Source organism: Equus caballus, chromosome 7 (genome assembly GCF_041296265.1).
Source record: "Equus caballus isolate H_3958 breed thoroughbred chromosome 7, TB-T2T, whole genome shotgun sequence".
NCBI classification, from domain to species: Eukaryota; Metazoa; Chordata; class Mammalia; order Perissodactyla; family Equidae; genus Equus; species Equus caballus.
Genome location: NC_091690.1, coordinates 63,148,458 through 63,168,455, shown reverse-complemented (window position 1 = coordinate 63,168,455; position 19,998 = coordinate 63,148,458). Strand labels below are relative to the sequence as shown.

The 19,998-nt window shown below is 37.9% G+C and overlaps 1 protein-coding gene across 28 annotated transcripts in view; it reads right to left on the bottom strand.

The window, feature by feature from the left end:
- Positions 1 to 19,998, bottom strand: part of DLG2 (discs large MAGUK scaffold protein 2) — a 1,837,299-nt gene that overhangs the window by 1,093,235 nt on the left and 724,066 nt on the right. For 2 of the 28 annotated variants that reach the window (XM_023646515.2, XM_023646518.2), the window contains exon 1: positions 12,917 to 13,547. The exons of the other annotated variants lie outside the window; for them this stretch is intronic. In XM_023646515.2, coding sequence (XP_023502283.1) covers positions 12,917 to 13,018 — 102 coding nt within the window. In that variant the 5' untranslated portion in view covers positions 13,019 to 13,547. Of the gene's footprint in view, positions 1 to 12,916; positions 13,548 to 19,998 lie in introns of those variants that run through there. 28 annotated transcript variants of the gene reach the window in all.

Below are 19,998 nucleotides of genomic sequence, written 5' to 3'. Positions count from 1 at the left end.
TAGAATGTTTATGTGCAATCATTAAATAATAGTAGAAGGTGCTAGATGATTCATAGGCAAAAGCAGCTACACAGAGGGTGCTATGAGGGCTCTGAACAGTCAGGCTGTATGCAAGGTAAATACTTTAAACTGTTCAGTACATCAGGATTATTCATTTGAAAGTAAGCATCTATAGACACACCATGTGAACCATCTCATTAATATTTCCTGAATGGCATACTGGAACACCTTGATAGATTCATTACAATTTAACATGAAATTAGACTAAATGAAACTGAGTTTGTGATAGGTAATAAAGGATCTTCAAAACTTTCATCGTCTATGAGGCACAACATCAAGTCCTTAACATTAATACTCTGGGACTGATGAAACTCATTTTGGTAAATCTAATTCTCCAGAAAGGAAGTAATTTTGATATGTACCTAGTAAAAAAAAAAAAAAAAAAAAAAGCAAAAGAAAAAAGAAAAAAGCTGAACTTCTGTAAATCTAAGTCCATTCATTATCTTTTAATTTGCTAAAAATTCAGTTGCATTGAAATTGAAGTTGCTGCACAGTTTCCCTAAACTGTTTCAGAGAGAAATTGAGATAAAACATCATCAATTAAATGTAAAGGGGAAAAATTAACCAACAACTGCAAAAGAGATGTAGGGTTTGCCAGACAGATCTCTTCTCTAAAGATGCATATAGAGAAGTCTTACACGCCGATGCCAAATGCTGATTCAAAATGGGAGAACACCTGGCTGTGCTGGAATAAAATAATACATTTTAAGCTGCCCTTTTTGATCAGAAAATTCAGGAATTACCTTCCTGAATCCATACGAATGGAAGAAAAAAATACGCGTATGGGTCAGGCATCCACAAATGAGCTAGGCCTACAAGCACAGTTAGCAAGCAAACACCTAGTCTTTGTTTTTGTTAGTAGAAAGCTGGTTCATCTGAAATCAACTTCATAAGCAATTTTTTGTTGCTTCCCTAAAACTCAGAAATCCCACCACCTAGACTATCTTTACACAGAGATGAAGATTTTCATTTTTCAAAGATATATTTGGGTCCACCAATCCCCGTGACAGAAGTAGCAGGGCTTTGGCACATGCAAATTCTTGTTGAGTTCCTTGGCTTAACACTAGAAGTATAAATAACTGATAATGGAGCTGTACATGAAACTGATTTGGCTGGAAGTAGGATAGTAATATCCAGGTCCTGGACTCCCTAAAGTGATATATAAAAGAATGAAAGAGAAAGCCAGCAGTGCCTTCTTCTAGCCTAACTACATACTCTTGCTTCTATCTATTCCAGGAGCACAATAGACATTGTAATTCCAGGCTAGAGAACACCTTTAAGAGGTTAGAAATCACAGGAAAGATGGGACCAATACCTCAAAGTCATTCAGTTCTACTTCTGCCCTTACTATCTGAAATGGTTATCTGTCTTCATTGCACAGGTGCAATTTTACTTGATATGGTACACATTTGCTGGGCCCCTGCACTGTGTACCCTCAGCCCTTCAAGATTCAGTATAGGTAATACCTACTCATTTTGATCACATCAATGGGTGTTATGGAGCAAGCATCAGTTCTGCCCTCTGTTCTTGGCAGGATCCCAGAAATATCTTGGTTGAATGTTTTGGAAGCACGGTCAGTCCCTAGGAAATGCTTGGAGAGGGACAAACAAGGAAAAGAGTGACCTTCCCTGAGGTTAGAGTCAGAAACCTGAGCTTAAACCTCAGTGCCACCATTACGTGCTTTGTGACTTTGGGCAAGGCATAGCATCATTTAGGAAGTACGAATATAAAAGAGACTTTAAAGAATATCCAGTCTAGCCCCAAATATTTATTCTATCACCTGAATAATATCATGGAAAAACAGTCTTCAGCCTGATACTCGAACATCTCTAATGAAGAGAATTTTAAACTCAATGTGCTTTAGTTTCCTCATCTATAAAATACTTCATAGAGTTGTACTGAGGGACAAAGGATAACTAATTTCAGATTGTTCCCCATATAAGAATGATGGTCATTATTTTAATAATGAATAAGATCAAGATGAAAGATTCTTTCTAAATGGTCAGATACAACCATTACAAAGAAATAAGCCCTGCATGCAGCAAGTAAACACACGATCCCTATTTCTAGCCTCTTAAACTCTGACCACCTTCATCTGAGAACCTTACTGAAATTCACTTTACTACTTTACTGGAAGAACAAAGGTGCAGTTTCCCTAGCTCTGGTTTTCTATTTCCCTACAGTTATTTCTTTTTCCTTGCAAACTTTTCGAGATAAAAATTCAAAAGCCCAGAACTCTAGAGGATGCCTGATCTCCCTTCAGCCAAAACAGGCATCCGGTTTCTACAATAAATGAGATCATAGCATCCCTACCCATACTGCTGTAGATAAGAACCTGTCAGCATTTTCATTATAAAACCTTTTTCTTCCCTTTGGCTTGAGAGACCAACCATAGCAATTTGTTGGGGAAATAGCTCCAGCAAAGGGCAATGCACAAGGCTCAAGCACAGAGAAAATGTTTTCATTTTACAGAACTCAAGAAAGGTTTATTTGGGAATTAGGCAGGCAGCAGAATCCCAAGGAACATTTCTTTCTGATGGTCATTTGGCCTTTTAAATAAAGAAAATAAGGTTTATCGATATGTAAAACAAAACTTCCTCAGACAGTAGATGTCAGAAAAAGGGTTATCTACTTAATACTTTCAGGCACCAATACTTCGGGTAACAACAGCTATAACAACATACACATTACAGAATCTGTGCTCACATGGAAGGTACTTTGGGGATCGGGAACATTTTCTCACAGACTCTCTGAGGTGAAATCATTGGGGGAGGTTTATGCCAGCATCACTTCAAATAGGAGAAAATGGGGTATATTAATAATGTTCTAGGGATGATAAATAAAAATCTTCCTAGCAACACGATGGTACTGAATACTCAGTAAAGCTGGGTTTAATATGGTTCACACAGTAAACTTTTTCTTTCCCTCTCCTGAATCTTAGATGTGAAAATGAAAAAGCCTCTTTCTAGGCTATTTCATACTATGCTAGTGTAAATAAAAGTGAAATGGGAAGGGACTGCATCTGAGGGAGTGAGAGGAAGAAAACTAATATCTATTTAATGGCTACTACATGCCAGACATAGTATTAATTGCTTTCTTATTTGGTTGGTATAAGAAGCGCTCTAAATATATCTTATCTCCATTGTAGAGATGAGGAAATTGAAGCTCAGAGAGATGAAAGAACTTCTCCCACATCACAGAGCTAATAGTCCAGTCACACAACACTTTTTAATAACAACTTCTACCCTCAGGACTCCCTGCTACTTCTAAGTTTGCCTACCACAGAGCACACTCAGGCTTAAGACTCGCCCAGGGTACCCCTCTGCTTTGTCGAGATGATAGGATAAGATAAAGTCTAACACTCCCCTTCTTTCTCTTCCTTTCTTCCATCCAAGGCAAAGGTATACCTTCAATGTCAAACTACTACTTTTTGATATGTTCTTTCAACACTAGCAAAGAAGTGCTGGATCATAGATATCAGCAGTAGACTTGAGTCCAAAGCCAAACTCTTTTTCTTTCTGACCTAGTCCAAGGCCTTGAAAAGCCCAGATTAATTTAAATTACCTCCAAAAAGCCTTCTCAACTATACTTAAAGCAATCACTGATTCTTTGGTCCTCTCATTTTCTACAGCAGGGCTTCCTAACCTATTGAAGTATGAGACTACTTTTAAAATATGAACTATTTTGTGGATACTCACTTGACCTTAGTCATACAAGGATAGTCATGAAGAGATAGTATCACATGAGGATGAATGGCTCCCTTAATGCAGCTATTTTGAGTAGTATGTAAGTTAATTCATGTCATGTCCTTAGAACAGAACCTTGTGCTTGGTGAGCACTCAGTAAGAGTTAGTCCAATCTTCCCTGTTTGTGGTTTTATCCATATGTATGTCTTAGTGCTGGTGCACTAGCCAAACTGAGAGAGTTCCAAGGCAAGGACTATACCTTATTATGTTATTAACCATGAGGTACTCACCATAACTCTAAATGTAATAGATTTGCTCAAGAGAGAGCCAGAAATTGATTAGTGGACAAGGGTACCTAGCTCTCCCCAAATGGAGATTTTCACCAAACACAGTGAGGATAGTTGGAGACATGGCTCCAGGGAAAAATCAAAGTCTTCAAGTCTTAGATAACAAGCCAATTGATCTGCTAGTAGCCACCATATTATTTTAGAGTTTATGAAAGTGATATCATTAATAATTATTTGATGCTATCATTATTTGAGATATAATGCAGTGCTATGAATCCATGGCTGGTTTAATCTATAATATGGATGGTAAGGCAGTTAGAATGCATTAAGCCAGCATTTTAGAGATTATGACTATTTTCAGTATGCTCACTCATCAGATAAAATGATTTAAACCACCTCAGAAACTTGGACAAAACTTTAATAAAGATAATGCAATGGAACACCATCAAAAATAATATATTTTTTATATTAGGAACTACACACACACACAAATTATGCTTAAAAAATACTATGTTATGTATGAGGCTTCCAGCAGCCATGATTTAGGACAATGTTCTTATTCCATTTGACCCGATCACTTAAATTTTCATAGGAAAAGTTATTATTGAATGCTTAATCATCACTGCAATGTGCAATATGTTCATAAGGCTTACAAGAACAGTCATCTATGTAAATACTGACAGAAAAGTCATTAAAGCAGCATTGAATGATTTCTACCCTACTATATCTGAGGGTATAATCTGTGATTTATAATGAAATAAATCCATGATCTTCTGAGAAAACAAGCTTAACTGCAACAAGATCCCTATGGCATGGAGATTCAATTATATTTATAATCTATCAGTTCCTCTATAACTTACTAGACAAGAATAACTTAGTAGTGATGACATATCCAGGCATCTTACCCTAGATACCAGGTGTATTAGTAAAGTTTCTCGAGAGAGAGAAAGAGATGATTAGGAATTGTCTCATGCGATTATGGAGGCTGAGAAATCCTAGACCTGTAGTCAGCAAGCTGGAGACCCAGGATGGCCAATATGTAGTTTCAGTCTAAGTCTGAAGGCTTGAGAACCAGCAGAGCTGATTGTGTAAGCATCAGTCTGACAGCCAGCAGGCCTGAGACCCAAGAAGAGTTGATGTTTCAGTTTGAGATCAAAGTCCAGAAGAGACTCATATCCCAGGTCAAAGCAGTCAAACAGCAGTTCTGTCTTACTCATCCTTTTTGTTCTATTCAGGTCTTCAACTGATTTGATGAAGCCCACCCACCTTAAGAGGAGCAATCTGCTTCACTCAGTATAAAATTTCAAATATTAATCTTATCTAGAAACACCCTCTCAGACACAACCAGAATAACGTTCGGCCAAATGCCTGGGCATCTCATGGCCCAATCAAGTTCACACATAAAATTAACCATCACATCAGGGTAACACATTTAGTAATGCCTAGTCTATCTATCAGGAAACATAAGCTCTGGGTAGTCTGATAGCACAAGAGGTTCCCAGAAGCAAACTGTTAAAGGAAAATGACAAATGAATTATAACAAAATATACACTATTTATTTTTTCACTAATTCATTCAGTAAACATTTATAAACACTATATAATTCACTCATTCATTCAACAAATACGTATTGGCCACCTTGTATGGAAAAGGCACAGTTCTATTTACTGGATCTTTTAGGCACTGTCCTAAATTGATACGATATGGCCCCTGTCCCTAAGGAGCTCACAGTTTAGATGGAGACACAGAACAAGTAAACAGAATTTACAACTGAATATCATAATTGAGATTCAAACATTAAGGATTGGATGCCTTAGGAATTCAAAAGCAACTTCATTCAGAAGGGATGGGCGATGGTTTTACCTTAAGAACTTTGGAACTTTATCTGTATATACACAAGTGAGTACAAGGCAAGAGGCTTCAAAATAAATATAAACTAAGTCTGAGGTTTTTCAAGATCCTGAATTCTATGACTCAACATTCCTTTTTGTGAACATATTTTAATGACTGCATAACATTTAACCCTCCTTATCTTTTGATATTTAGCATTTCCCCCCAAATTTTCTACTCTAAAAAATAGAATTTGCAAAGGACCTTGAACTGGCAAGAATACTTTGTCAAATGGGACACAAAGCCTAACCAACCTGCTTCTTCAGGAGATTCGGCACCTGTTTCACTCATTAGCTCATTTTTCATTTTCTCTTTCTGGGTCAGATTTAATCTAGGATTTTTTTGTGCGTGTTGTATATTATGTAAACTTTTAGATTCTGCCTTTTGTGGCATTAGAACACTTTAATAGTGTGCTGTTAGGTTAAAGTGTACCTCATTTACGAATGGATGAATTTCAGCATACTTGATTGAAGAACTCTGTTCAGTTGACTATCAACAAACTCCAACTTTTCTACCAGTTTGCAAGGTGGCTTTAGTCAAATGGAAGACAAAAATACATACTGAATACTTATCACATTGCAGGCATTGTGCTAAATGTTTTCATATGTGATTTATCACTTAATCCTTACAAGGTGTTATTTTTTCCTGCTTTTTATAGAGAAAACTTGTCAGTTTCTCTTCTCTCACCTTGATTCTCAGAATTTCTAGTTCATAATTAGAGATAATGGCATAGAAAAATAATACTGAGATAGAAATTAGGAGATCTGGTTCTAGCCATGGCTCTGTGAATTGCTGTGTAATCTTGAGTGTCACCTCCTGTCTATAAGGTTTAGTAACCTTATGTGGGAAATGAGAACATGAATACTATAGGAAGTGGTATATTAGATCAAATTCCTCTCTAAAAAAATGTTTTACAAGAAGCCTGGGTCCTCTGACAGGTGTGCCTTGCATTCAAATTCAGATTTATTCCCAGAAAGGTATGTATAAATTATATTTTTGCAAACTGACTCCTAATTTAAAGGCACTTAACAGAAGTTGCTATCTGAAAGAGTCCTATAGCTAATTCTGGAAATGAGTGTAGGCTCTAGACATAAATTGCTTGGGCTCAAATTTTGACTCTGCTACTTAAAAGCTACATAACTTTAGGCAAGATACTTAAAGTCAGTATGCCTCAGTTCCCCCATCTCTAAATGGAGATAACTATTATACCCATCTCTAAAGGTTATTCTGAGGATTAAGAGAGTTGACACTCGTTAAGCATGTGGAACAGTATCTGGCACATCGTAGCAGGTTATTGTGTATATACAGGGACAGGGACTAATGGCTTGACAGTGTAAATAGCTGTTATCTTAATGTACCCATTTTGAACACTGGGATTTTTTGCATATTAGATATTTTTAAACTGGGTCACACCAATATAGTCAAGGGACTCTTATTAACTCAAAGTGTAACAGAGTTTTAACCTTCTTACAGAGAACAAACTAATTACCTCTTATTTATAAATTTATAAAATAGAGAAAAACTATTTAAAGCTGGAGAATGTTACGATATATACAGTAACTTGTGGAAGTGTAAATTTATACGTTCGTCTTTAAAATAAATGTAGCAATTCCCATCATCGAGTCTTAAAATATTTAAATATACGTCTTAGTAATTCTACTTATTCTAGACTATGCAAAGGAAGTAATTGCAAATCGAAAAAAGACTTATTACTCAAGATATGTATTTTATTTTTAATAGTAGAAAATTTAAGGGGGGTAATAAACCTAAATATTCAAAGATAAGAATGGTTATCTATTGCACAGCTATTAAAATATATAGACAAATCTAAATATAAAGTGAAAACATTCAAAAGTAAACTCAGTATGATTGCAACCACATTAAAAAAATAAGGTATATGTAGACCCACAACAACAAAATAGTACCAGAAAACTAGAAAAATATACATTAAAATATTAACAGTTTTTATCTCCAGTCCTTTGGGAAAATAGTATTTTCTAAAATTTGTTTTCTTTCTGATTCTATTTTGTAAAAGTTATTTCAGTTAACATGTATTACTTTAAAATAAAAACAAAAAACATACCAAAATAGCAAGACACTGGCAATATCCAAAATATTCACATAGAGAAAAACTATCCTACCGATGACAAAAATATACATAGTGATACGTTGATTAATAAATCCTCTGAGGCCACCGCTCTTCTATAACAAGATCGGAAATATTTAAAGAAGCAAATGAGCAAACAAAACCACTTCCCTGCCCAGAGGCTCTCTAGGCAGGCAAAGGAGGTCTGGGGAAGAAGTCCAGAGGGTTCCAGGGAACTGTCCACCAGAGAGGTGCTGACAGGCATTCAGCTCTTGGGAGATTGTGAAAACACTCTGGAGGTTGGGAGCCCACAGCACACATTCTTTCCCCTTTCTCCTCTTTCCCAATGTCTCTTTCTCTTCCTATCATCCTGTTCTACCTTCCTTCCTCCCCCTCCGCCACCTCCTTTCTCTGTTTGCCTGATAACTATGGAGATTGGAAGAAATAACATTTGTAAAGCAGCTAGGATAGTATCTAGCCTTTGCAGGTGTTGAATCAAACTGGATTGTTTTTTCTCTTCCCTTTACTTGTTTAGTAAGAATCCCTTCCTCTTTTTGATTCCTTCCTTTTTTTTCTATTTTCTTCCATTTTAATCCCTTCCTTCTTCTCATTCTTCTTTCTTTGGGGAGAGTCACCATATAAATGAGAGGGAAGTTGGTTTCTACTAGATGATTCCTTTTCCTTGAGGGGTGGGGAAGTTTATGTAATGTCTAAATACTCCCTGGAAAAAACAGTTTCCAGGACTCTACAACATTTTCAAGAACTTTTCCCTATCCTACTCCATCAAACAGGATATTAAAGGCATCTGATGTGGCCTAGGGGCTTGATGCTTTGATTCAGTTGAGCTGTTATATTAATAAATGCCTACGGGGGGTAAGAGGTTCTCTAAGGTATGAACCATATTTCAATAACATCTTCTTTTGAGTTAAAAAAAAAAGCAAAGGAATAATTGTAGAGAACATGAGACTTTATAAAGAACTTTTAGAATATTAGGGAAAATAACAAACATTCCATCTTCTTTTTTGTTTTTGCCTTTGAAATGGTGACTGGAAAGGGGAGAGTGAAGGGAAAAAGACATATAGGGGCTGCTGACCTGTGCAGTGCAGCTATGGGCAAGATAGAGGAAAGAGAAACAATATGTAGGCTGGGCTATGGAACTAAATTCAGAACTTGGATCTTTGCAGGTAGATAAAATAAAGTTAAGCAAAAGTAAAGCTGATGTCTATTTTTAGATAATGATACAGAAACCACCATGAGGGAAAGAAAGCCTTTCAGAAAGCCTCCTTCTCCACGGAAGGTCCATTCCCATAGCAGGATTGTATGATAATAGAATATGGTCTGGGGCAAAAAGAGGAATGATATAATAGGAAAACTGTTTTTTGAATAATGGTGTTTTGGTTTCTCTTATAAGACCTTCAGGTCAAGTGGGACTGCAAGTTTTCTGTATTTTAGGGAAGGGAGCGGAATTAGCTCCTCAATAGACTTGGAATTCCTGGAGAAAAGGAATGGTGTCATACTTCCATTTGTATCTCTAATGCCTATCATAGTGCCTGGGATAGAGCCTAACATAGAAAGACACTTAACATCTGGAGTCATAAGTCATATAGTCAGTTAACTAAACAGAATGACAGCCAGGATGCAGGAAGTGGGGCCTGGGAGATTGATAAGTGACAAAATAAAATTATTTCAGGTTTCTGCCTTGAAAGCTCAGGTTACTCAGCATCCTTCAAGTCATTACTAGGTTTAGGATAATAAGAACAAACAGTTTAAGTGTTTTTGAAACTGACAAAGTCTGGCCTACATACAAACACAGTTTTAGAATTTGCCATGCTAAATATCTTCCAGGAGGGAAAACAGACATCCATCCTAATAATCTGATTTTCAAATGTACTAGATAATATTGGAATGAATGCATTTTTGGGAGGCCCCATATTGACATCTCTACCTCCATGAGGTTTTTTTTCAACAACTATTTAAATTCCACTTTTATTGCTCAAAGAGTCAAGTAAAATCCTTATTTTATATATTTTTCCTTAAATCAATATTTCAAATAATATAGTCATCTACCACCTCATTTGACTCTGAGACCATGGGGGACAAGACCTGCTTATTGTCACATCTCCAGTATCTAGCATTTATTGGTTGCTGAACGAATATTTGTTGGTTGAATGAAACAATGGTATCAGTATTTCATTAATTTTCACAAATCCACTTTGTTTTGTGAATGTTTTGTCAATATATAAATGGCTCCTAGATTTTAGATAAATACTTAGCATAGAGAAAAGTAATCTTAAGAGAAGTAAGGATCAAGCTCATAGCAAAGATGAACAATTTATCAAAAGAACTATCCTAATAGTGAAAGAGGTTCCTCCTAGAAGTGATGAGCCCCTGCTATGAAAATAACCAAGGCCATACGAAATTATCAATCATTTGATAAATGCATACATACTAAGCACTGCATGCATCACATTTAAATTGTATTTCTCACACTAACATAGTAATATGTAATGCAGTAGATATTAGTGAGGCCATTTTACCTATGAGGAAACTGAGACAGAGAAATCAAATATCTAGTAAGTGGTACATCCAGCTTTGAAACCCAGGCCTATATGATACTCAAGTTTCTCATATTACGTTCTGTTGTCTTCTGTCAGATGGTGTTGAAGAATTCCACTAGAGAAAGGCTAGAGTAGAAGGCTCTATTATACTTTCCACATCTAAGATTCTAAGATAGGGACTTTACGTCAATCAGTCTATAATAAACCAACTGTTAAGTATGGTTACAATATAATTATCAATCCCATTAAATAGGGCTTCTAATAATTGTCTAATTCAAATACTTGGCAAAATGGAATGTGATAGATCATCAAGAAGTATTGTTTTATTTTCACAGAGATTTGATTTCTTTTCCAGACAACAGTGTCTACCCGCACACATAATGTAGGGGTTTTACTCTATTGACATGGTTCTTTCACAAATTGACTTTGTTAAGCCAGAAGACCAAAAGGAAGAGACCTTAAAGGAAGTTAAGCTAATCTAACTCCCCAGCCTTAAAAAAAAAAAAGTTTGCTAGTAATTATACCAGTTCCCTTCAATATGGTCTGAAAATCAGGGGAAAACTTAACAGCCTAAAATAAACTTCTTTGAAAGTGAACTTCAAGGGTTGAATGCATATTCAACAACATTCTCGATACCAATAGCTTATCTTATTTGATTATTAGCTTGTGTTTAATTTCCCCTGACAAATAATTCACTTTTGTTAATAATAATTTAGTACTGCACAGAAATTCTCATAAATTTATGGGAATGGATTTGAAATATTAGACATTGCTAAGGTGCTGCTGTAAATACAATTAGAAGAGTGAGTAGATAGAAGCATAGGGGAAGGGTGGCAGGTTGTGTGAGGGGAGGAGCTAACAAGTTAGTGACTGGTGCTGTTCATTCACATATATCTTCCTGCCAGCAATGAGCAGACAAACCTTCAACAACTCTAAGATCTGTTCAGGGGTTTCAAAAGGAGCATCTAGCTACTCTTTAGCATGACCAATATTTTTTTAACTGATTCTAAGGTGCAGCCTATCATGTTGAGTAAGAACCCTAAGTCTCTGGCAGTAACTTTATTATTAAAGGATTCTATGAAAGAAATCACTAGAGAATGTTAGAGCTGTAGAGGATCATCTCATCCACACTTCTTATTTTATAGACGAGAACCTGAGGCTTAGAGAAGAGAGATTCTCTAGGCATAGCCAGTAGAAGACACAATCCTGACTCCCAATTTTTGCATTAAACGTACACCTCCTCTGAGCACTGTCCATGAAGTTGACTGTGTATGTTTCATTAACTCTACTGCCTAAGGTGCTCGATAGTGTCCAGTGCAGTTGCTAGTGTTATCTTTCATAACAATAGAGATTGTGTGATTTTTATTCACTTACGAAAGTGAATTTTCAGTTATTTCGATGATGCTCTCTCTCTCCCTAGAGAGTCACCATAGTGGCCATACAAGTATTTTATATAAACAGGCTAGACAAATCCATCAGCTTTTCACAATGAAAAGAAGTGAAGGCGTGAATGTAGGAGTAAGGGGACATGTGCTCGGACCATTCATGGGCTAAGACTACTCAAATACCAAGTTCTATGCATCTTTTTCAGGGGATATATCATCTAGTCCACTAAAAAAGTTTCAGGCAAGGAGCAATGAATGGTAACCTGCTTCAAAAACCTTCAAACCCCATTTCCTTGGAAACACCAATCACCTTTACAAAAATCTGGGGTGGGATAGTTATTCACTAGAAACTTCACTGAGTAATTGCGCCACCTCTTGATAAAATTTCTGATTGTTGATTTCAAGTGGATTGTATAAGCTCAGAGAAAAATACACAATTGGGGGCAATGAGGCTAGCTCCAAATTTTCTGTCTAAAATAAAAATAAGTTCTTCAGCTTTAAAAGTGCCAAATTGTAAATTTATATGTTCAATTTCATTTCAAGTACATCTACCACCCCAGCTAACTCTGACTCTAGGCTGTCTAGGTCGGGGCTCCAGGCGGTGGTAAACTGTGAAGAGTTCAGGAGCTCGCAGATGAGCGGCCAGAAGCCCAGTCACTAGCTAAATGTATAACGAGATCTCAAGCAGAGAGCCACCTAAGGCGCCCCCTTTCCAAGGCATAATCTGCTCTTGGAGCCTCTGTACATTAAAGATCAGGGTCCTGTCACCACCGAGTTATCAACCCAACGTCGGACGCTGGAAAAATCAGTGCGCCCTCCGGGCCCCGAAACCTAGATGGCTTCCAGAGAGGGCAGAGCTTCTGTCACTCTCCCAACAGGCAGACACATAAACAAACAACAAAAGGAATTGTTCGCTCCCCCAAGGGAGGCAGCATGCATTAAAAAGACATGAACCTCATCCTACCTTGCATCCAAACATCAACGACAAAGTGTTGTTGGTGCAAGCAACTTTGCAGTGGCAAATCATTGGTGTAAAACAGTCAGGGTCCTTAACAACAGGGGACATTCCTTCCGAGCTGCGGCAGTGGCAGCTCGCTGGGGGACCCGAACACGGCGCTTGCCGGGCACATGGAGCGACAGCCTAGACCGAGCGGCCGCTGCGATCGCTGCCCCCTGCGCCCCGCGCGGCCATCCCAGCGCCCGGGTGGAAGCAAAGCCGTGGGCAAGTACCGAGCGTCTCGGGGTCTCCCTTCCCTGGGGAACAAGGCGTAGGGGGAGGGATAGAATCAAGAAGGGTTTTTATTCCCCCTATGGTGAATTTGGGGGAGGCAAAATTTTAAAAAATTGAAAAATTAAAATAAAAGGAAGCCAGGCGCTTAGAGGAGGGTTCAAAGGAGGTGGGGCAGTATTAGCATGTAAAAGGATGTGCCCGCCTACTCGCCCCAGTCACACAAGATTGTCATGCGAGCTGAAGGGGGCTGAAATTATTCTCTCTGAAGAAAAAAAAAAATACTGCAGCTCCCGATTTGGTAAAAAGCCAGTGGCTTGCTGCAATCCAGAGTCACCGTGGGGAGCGCTGGCCGGGCAAGTGGGGTGGGAGGGAGGGGCCGAGAGAGGGAGGGAGCGCGGCGGTCGCCAGCATAGCCCAGCCCGCCGGCGTGCTCAGAGCCACCGAAGAGTTCCTGGGGCCGGTGCGCGGGGTCTCCCGGCGCTGACGCGACCCGAAGACCATACTCGGCCCCCATCGCTGCTGCTGCTCGAGTGTAGGCACAACCTCTAAGGCCGAGCTCCCGAGAAAAGGAGGCCCGCGCGGAACCCTGCTGGGAACATCCTCCCTGCCCTCTGACAGCGGCGTGCCTAGGTTGATGGGGGGCAAAGGGACCTGGGGTAGAAACAGGCTACAAACCGGTTTCTCCGGGGGCTCTATACCCTTGACTTCTGGCCCAGCAAGCTTACTCATGCCCAGGGGTGGTAGAGTTGGCCTCAGAACCAAGGCTTTATCTGATATAACATTTTTCAAACTCAAAAAGGAAGGATCCACCCCCTCTCCACCTTGATGTCTTAGAGGCTCCAAGAAGACCCACCAGTATTTATGTTTTTCCAAAGTTTGAATGGCAAGACTGGTAGATGCTTTGTCGGTTTTTTCGTATCCTCTTTTTCTTTTTAAAGTGAGGCTGTCAAAATTGCAAAAGAAAAATAATAATAATAATAATAATAATAATTCAGCATGTGGCTGGCCCAGCTGCAAAACTGCTTATTGGAGACAAAAAAGAAAAAAAAGTAATAGGAAGAATGCAGAGTAGGAAGTGTGTAAAACTAGCACTCTTGGGGTGCTACCTAAGTGCCTGGCACTATGCCTCACAGATGGTTGATGGAAAGAGCAAGACATCAGGATTTGGAATCAGACCCTGTCTCTGGTGCTGAGTGTAGCTTTGTGTAAGTCACTTACAGTGTTTGAGCCTCTGTTTGCTTATCTGTAAGTTGGGGCTAACAACCCCTACCTTGCAGAGTTGCCATGGAGGCTAGAGATAGTAAACAACACATTCCTATGGTAAGCCCTGGTATTACATAGCAATTGCTCTTTACTCACATAGGTTATCTCATGTCTTAGCCTGAAAGGCAGATGTTATTGGACACATTTTTCTAGAGGAAGAAACTGAGGCCCTGAAGCCATACCCAAGCCATACAATCAAAGCCACAAAGGTGACGTTCAGAGAAAAGTGTTGGAAGAAGTTTAAAAAGCAACATCATGGGAGACACCACACATTTCTCCAGAAGCATGGTCTAAAGTCTCCAGATGTATTTGAAAAGGTCAGGCTGATCACATTGACATGAATGGGGTAGTTTCAAAAGTCTTTTTCTAATTGGGCCTTGAACTCAGATCCCACTTGAAATACATCAACAACGTCATCCTGAATATCTATAACAAACTCTGCTAGAACCATGTCCTCCTGACGCAGTTCCACAAGAATACCAGACCACTTGCACTCTAAAATAATGAGATCCCCAATACCACCATACACTTCAGCCTTATAAAGTTCCAGTAAGAACAAAAGAACAAAACAACTTGCAAATTGTCAAGTCAAATGCAGTGCCCTAAAAACTTTCTTTCACCTGCCCTTATCCAAAACACCCCAACCTCCTGTCCCAAGTTAACGGTAACCAAACCTGGTTGCAACAGAATTCCCTGGAGTGCTTGTAAAAAAGTGGATTCTCAGGGCCAATCCTACATTCTCATTCCATAGGCCAGGAGAATATCAAGGAACCTACATTTTTAATCAGCCCCATTGTGAGAGGAATATGGGTCCTGCCTGCAAAATTAAGACCTCTTGAAGGGAAATCAACATGGAACAAAATATGAGCAAAGATCAGCATGGAAAGGCAGTCAAACTTGAGGCAAATCTGGTTCTAACTGAAGACGGCAGATATGCCTTAGGCTTTGGGATTCTCACACGAAGTGCAAGAGTCCTTACCTAGTCAATTTCTCTATTAAGAATCAGGATTGATTCAACCTAGTGTGTATCTAGAGGCTGCTGGGGCTCGGGAAGTCTAATACATATGTGCTTAAACTTACCAGCTCACATTTTAGGGGAAGAATTCTGGTCTGGTGCCTTCTGTGGAATCTTAAAGTCACATTCACAGATTAAGTGTATCCCTTATCATTTTATCCCTTTATGTTACCATAAAATATGTGATTGTGTGAGCACTTCCACCTACAGAGCGTCTATAATTATGGCTGTTTTTCCAAAGGAGAATGGATTCTAAAAAAGTTGTACAATATTTGCTTTATTCATTAGCCTATAATTTGGATTTCAAATACCCCAAAAGTATTGTATGCTCTATATTGTGATGTTCCAATAATATCTAACACAGTCTTTCCCTAATGAATTACCCAAGCTAAGGCTGACCTCCTATTCTAGGGCAGCATTAAAGGCTGCTACGTTCAAGTTATTTCCCATTTTACAGTTTGTGCTGGTTTAAATTGAGAAAACCGAATGACAAAATATAAAGAGAAATGTATCTTTCATTCCCTTGATCTCTTATTGTTTAACTTTACTCAATGAGAGTTCATTTATCTATCTCTCTCTCAACACACACATAAAGTATGTGTATGTGTGTGTGTATCTGTTATCTGTTGATATGCATCTAACAAAATGCTTTTCCTTAATTCTTTTCTCTCAATAATAGCTCTGGGGTGAACTGAAGTGGGGGAGGAGGGGGGACGGTGGTTTCCATGACAATGCATTCCATAGTTACAGCCAGTAACCACTATGGTTAAAAAAATGAATCACTGTTACCTTAAGATATGAACACACTGCATTGTTGTGAAAAGCACTAATTTGGGAGTATACTGCATGGGGGTGTACTGCAATATTTTTAGGAGGAGATATTACTAGGGAATGCCAGGAGATGATGCACTCATTTTAACAGTCAAAATAACCACCCTTAATTAGACATTTCAATGATTGGTAACATTTAAAGTTCTTCCCAATAATAATCACTTTTGCAAAATGATACATTCCAACTACATACTATTAAATATTTTTCCTAATGACAACTTTCCTCAAAATGGACTCATAATACCAAAAAACAGGATTATCAATAAATGTGACCATGGTTTAATTTTTGTACTTATTGTTATTATTATTCTTCTTAATCAGAAATTGGGACAACATATGAGGCATTAGCTATTTACTTATCTTTTTTCTTTCTTTGCTGATCCCTTACATAGCAATTTTTAAAAAGAGATTGTTCATGTTGGAAGGGAAAAGAGTGTTTTGGACACTAGGAGCCCTGGTGTTTCTTCCTACCGACTGACTTTGGCAAGCTGCGCACCCTCTCTGTGCCTCAATTCCCTTATCTAGCAAGATGAAATGAGTATACTAGAGCAGCTCTAAGTGTACTTGCAGCGCTGAAGTTCTCTGAGTGGTCTTCCAAATATAGGATCTTAAGAATGTAAATGAAATTTGAGAAGTCATTTCATTCTGTCACCTGTCTTCAGAAAATAAACTCTTCTATAGTGCTTACTGTTTAATGTGCTCTGATACAGTGTTTGCTATGTGCACTGCTTTAAAGTCAGCAGTGTGCTGGAGCCAGATCCTACTCTTGAGAGCTGATTGTACCTCTTTCCAACTCTCCTTTGAATGATATCATGCTGGTAGCTTGGAATCAGCTAAAGATGGAGTATTTATGCCACATAAATTAGCAAACACTATAGATCAAGACTTTTTTTCTTCAGAGAAACATTTACCAACAAACACAGAATTGGTTTAAGTATTTGATCTACATTAACTTATTTAATCACCACAACCACTCAATTTCACAATAAAAGAAAATTGAATCACAGAGGATTAAGTAACTTGCTCAGGCTAACAAAACTGATATGCTAGTTACCTAAATGAATAAAATAACAAAAAAATCTTGATGGCTTTCAACCACAAATGTTTATTTCTTCCTCAGGTTAGATGTCCTTTACAGCTTGACTGCGACTCAAGCCCATGTTGTTCCATAAACAGAAGAGCAGCCTCTAGCAGGGACATGATGTTCTCATGGAAGAAGGAAAAATGATCAAGGGCTGACTATGCAGTGGCTCTTAACATTTCTTTTCAGACATTAAAAACATCTTCCTGTTCACATTTTATTAGCTAAGGCAGGTCATATGACCAAACTTGCTACCAATTGGGTGGGAAAGGATAATCCTCTCATAGGGAGGAAGGAGAGAATATTGGGAACAATAATACAATACATAAAAGCTTAGTTGGGTGATAGAATTGGAATTTCAACCCAAACAATCTGACTTGAGAAGCCAAGCTCTTAACAAGTAGGCCATTCTGCCTGTTACTTACAGCTGACACATCTCTATTTTTCACCTACTTTCCATAATAGGGTTTGTTATTCAGTAACTCTTTGAGGGAGCTCTTCCCTGTGACTCCTATAACAAAGCATGTTAGGTTTAGAAAACATAAGAACTCTGGAGGCAATCAGACACACTAGGTTTCGCCAATAATAGCTGTGTGACTTCAACCTTGATATTTCTTTCCCTCTCCTCCCTTTCCCTGCAAATTGAAGTCCATTAATTTTCACTTGTTCTTTAGTAGAGAAGCTTTCATGTAGTTAATTCATCAATTGTAACCCAAACTATGTTTTTATCATTGAGCTTCCTGAAACATGTAAGGCAGAGAGGCATATGAATATGTCTTTCTGCCATCAATGAGTTTACAAACTAATTGAAGAGATTGTCATGAAATAAAAGCTAACAGTAGTTCTCCCTAATAGTAGAAAAGTATACATAATTAAGTACTAATAGATGTACTTTAAGTCCATAAGAATATTTGACCAGTCTAATTAACTTCTCTGAACTACCATTTCCTGTTCTGTGAAATGGTAATAATGTTATTGGATTGCTATAAGGCTTAAATGAGATAAGATAATGTATTTCAAAATGCCTACCGCTCTTATCTGGTTTGTTCTAGCAACTCAGTAAATTGGAGGAGCTTTATGTTAATTTTCTAATTTTTTTCAATAAAAGTTAAATAGAAAGAATAAACCTATTAGACCCATCCAGGATATATAATCTCTTCATATTGAACAATTGTAACTCTTCAACCTTTCTTCACAAAGTTTACTCTCCCAAAGACTCCTCAGAGTCTTTCTCAGCTCTCTCATGTCTCTCTTAGTGGGGAACACGCAACTGCAGTGAGGGTTTGTATTAGAGTCAGGCACCCCATACAAACTAACTCTAAAATCCATCATGCTATCCCCATAATTCTCAACTCTTCATGTTCTCTGTAATTTCTGAGTCCTCCATTTCTATTCGCCTGCCCTCAAGTATAGACCCCTTTGGGCCAGTCATACTTAGTGACTTGTTGAACTTTATTTGAGTCATACTTAGCATTTTTGCTTGACCTTTATTTGAAATAATTTTCTCGTTTATTTGTAGTTTGGAATGAGTGAGTCAATACATGACGGAATGAAGGACAAATGAACATGAGTTAAGCCAGGCTTTCCGTAGCTCCCGCCGAGGCCCTAGGTGGGATCTTTGACCTATTGTAGATCTTTGTCTCCTAATCCAGCTCCCGTCCCCCACCTCCTAATTGGAAGGAGTACAACCTTTATTGAAGAAATGTCAACCCATTGACTCAGAATCAATTTTGACATTTTGTTTTAGCAGCAAGTGTTTTGAAATAATAATTGTCCTCAGCTTCAATAAGGCAAGGCAAAATTTTGCTTCTAAGACTTTTCATGATATTCGCTTTTATCATTAGTGCCATTTTGAAAAAGCAACTCTAAAACATCACCTTCAACACCACCTGTGAGGATTTCTTCAGCAGGAAAAATGAGATAAAAACTCTTCTTAGGTCTTGTTGTTCACCAAATTTGATTTCATTGTTGAAAGAAAAGGATTTGGTTCTCAAGCTCCAGTCCCAGCTTTGACACATACTATGTAACTCTAGTTAATCAGCTAATATCTTTGATGGTTAATTTTCTCATCCATTAAAAAAAAGAGGAAGGATTGTTAAATAATAACACCTATATTACAGGGTTCCCCTGAGGATTAACTAAAATACCATCTGTGAAAATACCTATCAAAGTGCCTGGCAAATTATAGATATAGATATAGATACAGATAGATATATAGCTATATAGATAAGTATATATTTTTTCATACTGAAAGATAGCATTTATTTTTAATGTTTTTTCTAAGTACAAAAGAGAAAGTTTAGTGTAGAAATAACTTTAAAAATATTGTCAGGCACAAAAAGCAATTTGAAAGTACTCACAATTCCATTGCCAGAGATAACTAATCTTACATTTTGGAGAATAAATCTCCAGCAGTAATATATCAACAAAATTGTATTCCAACTGTATATAATAATGTAGGCTTCTTTTGAAAATAATATACCTTTTATACCTATTCATGCTTTTAGACAGAAGTCTTTCTACAAAAATATCATTAATGATGCCATCGTATTTCAATATTTCCTGGTGTATTTCACAAGCCCCATTTTGTTGGGGGTCAAAAATATTTCCTAAGTCAATAATATG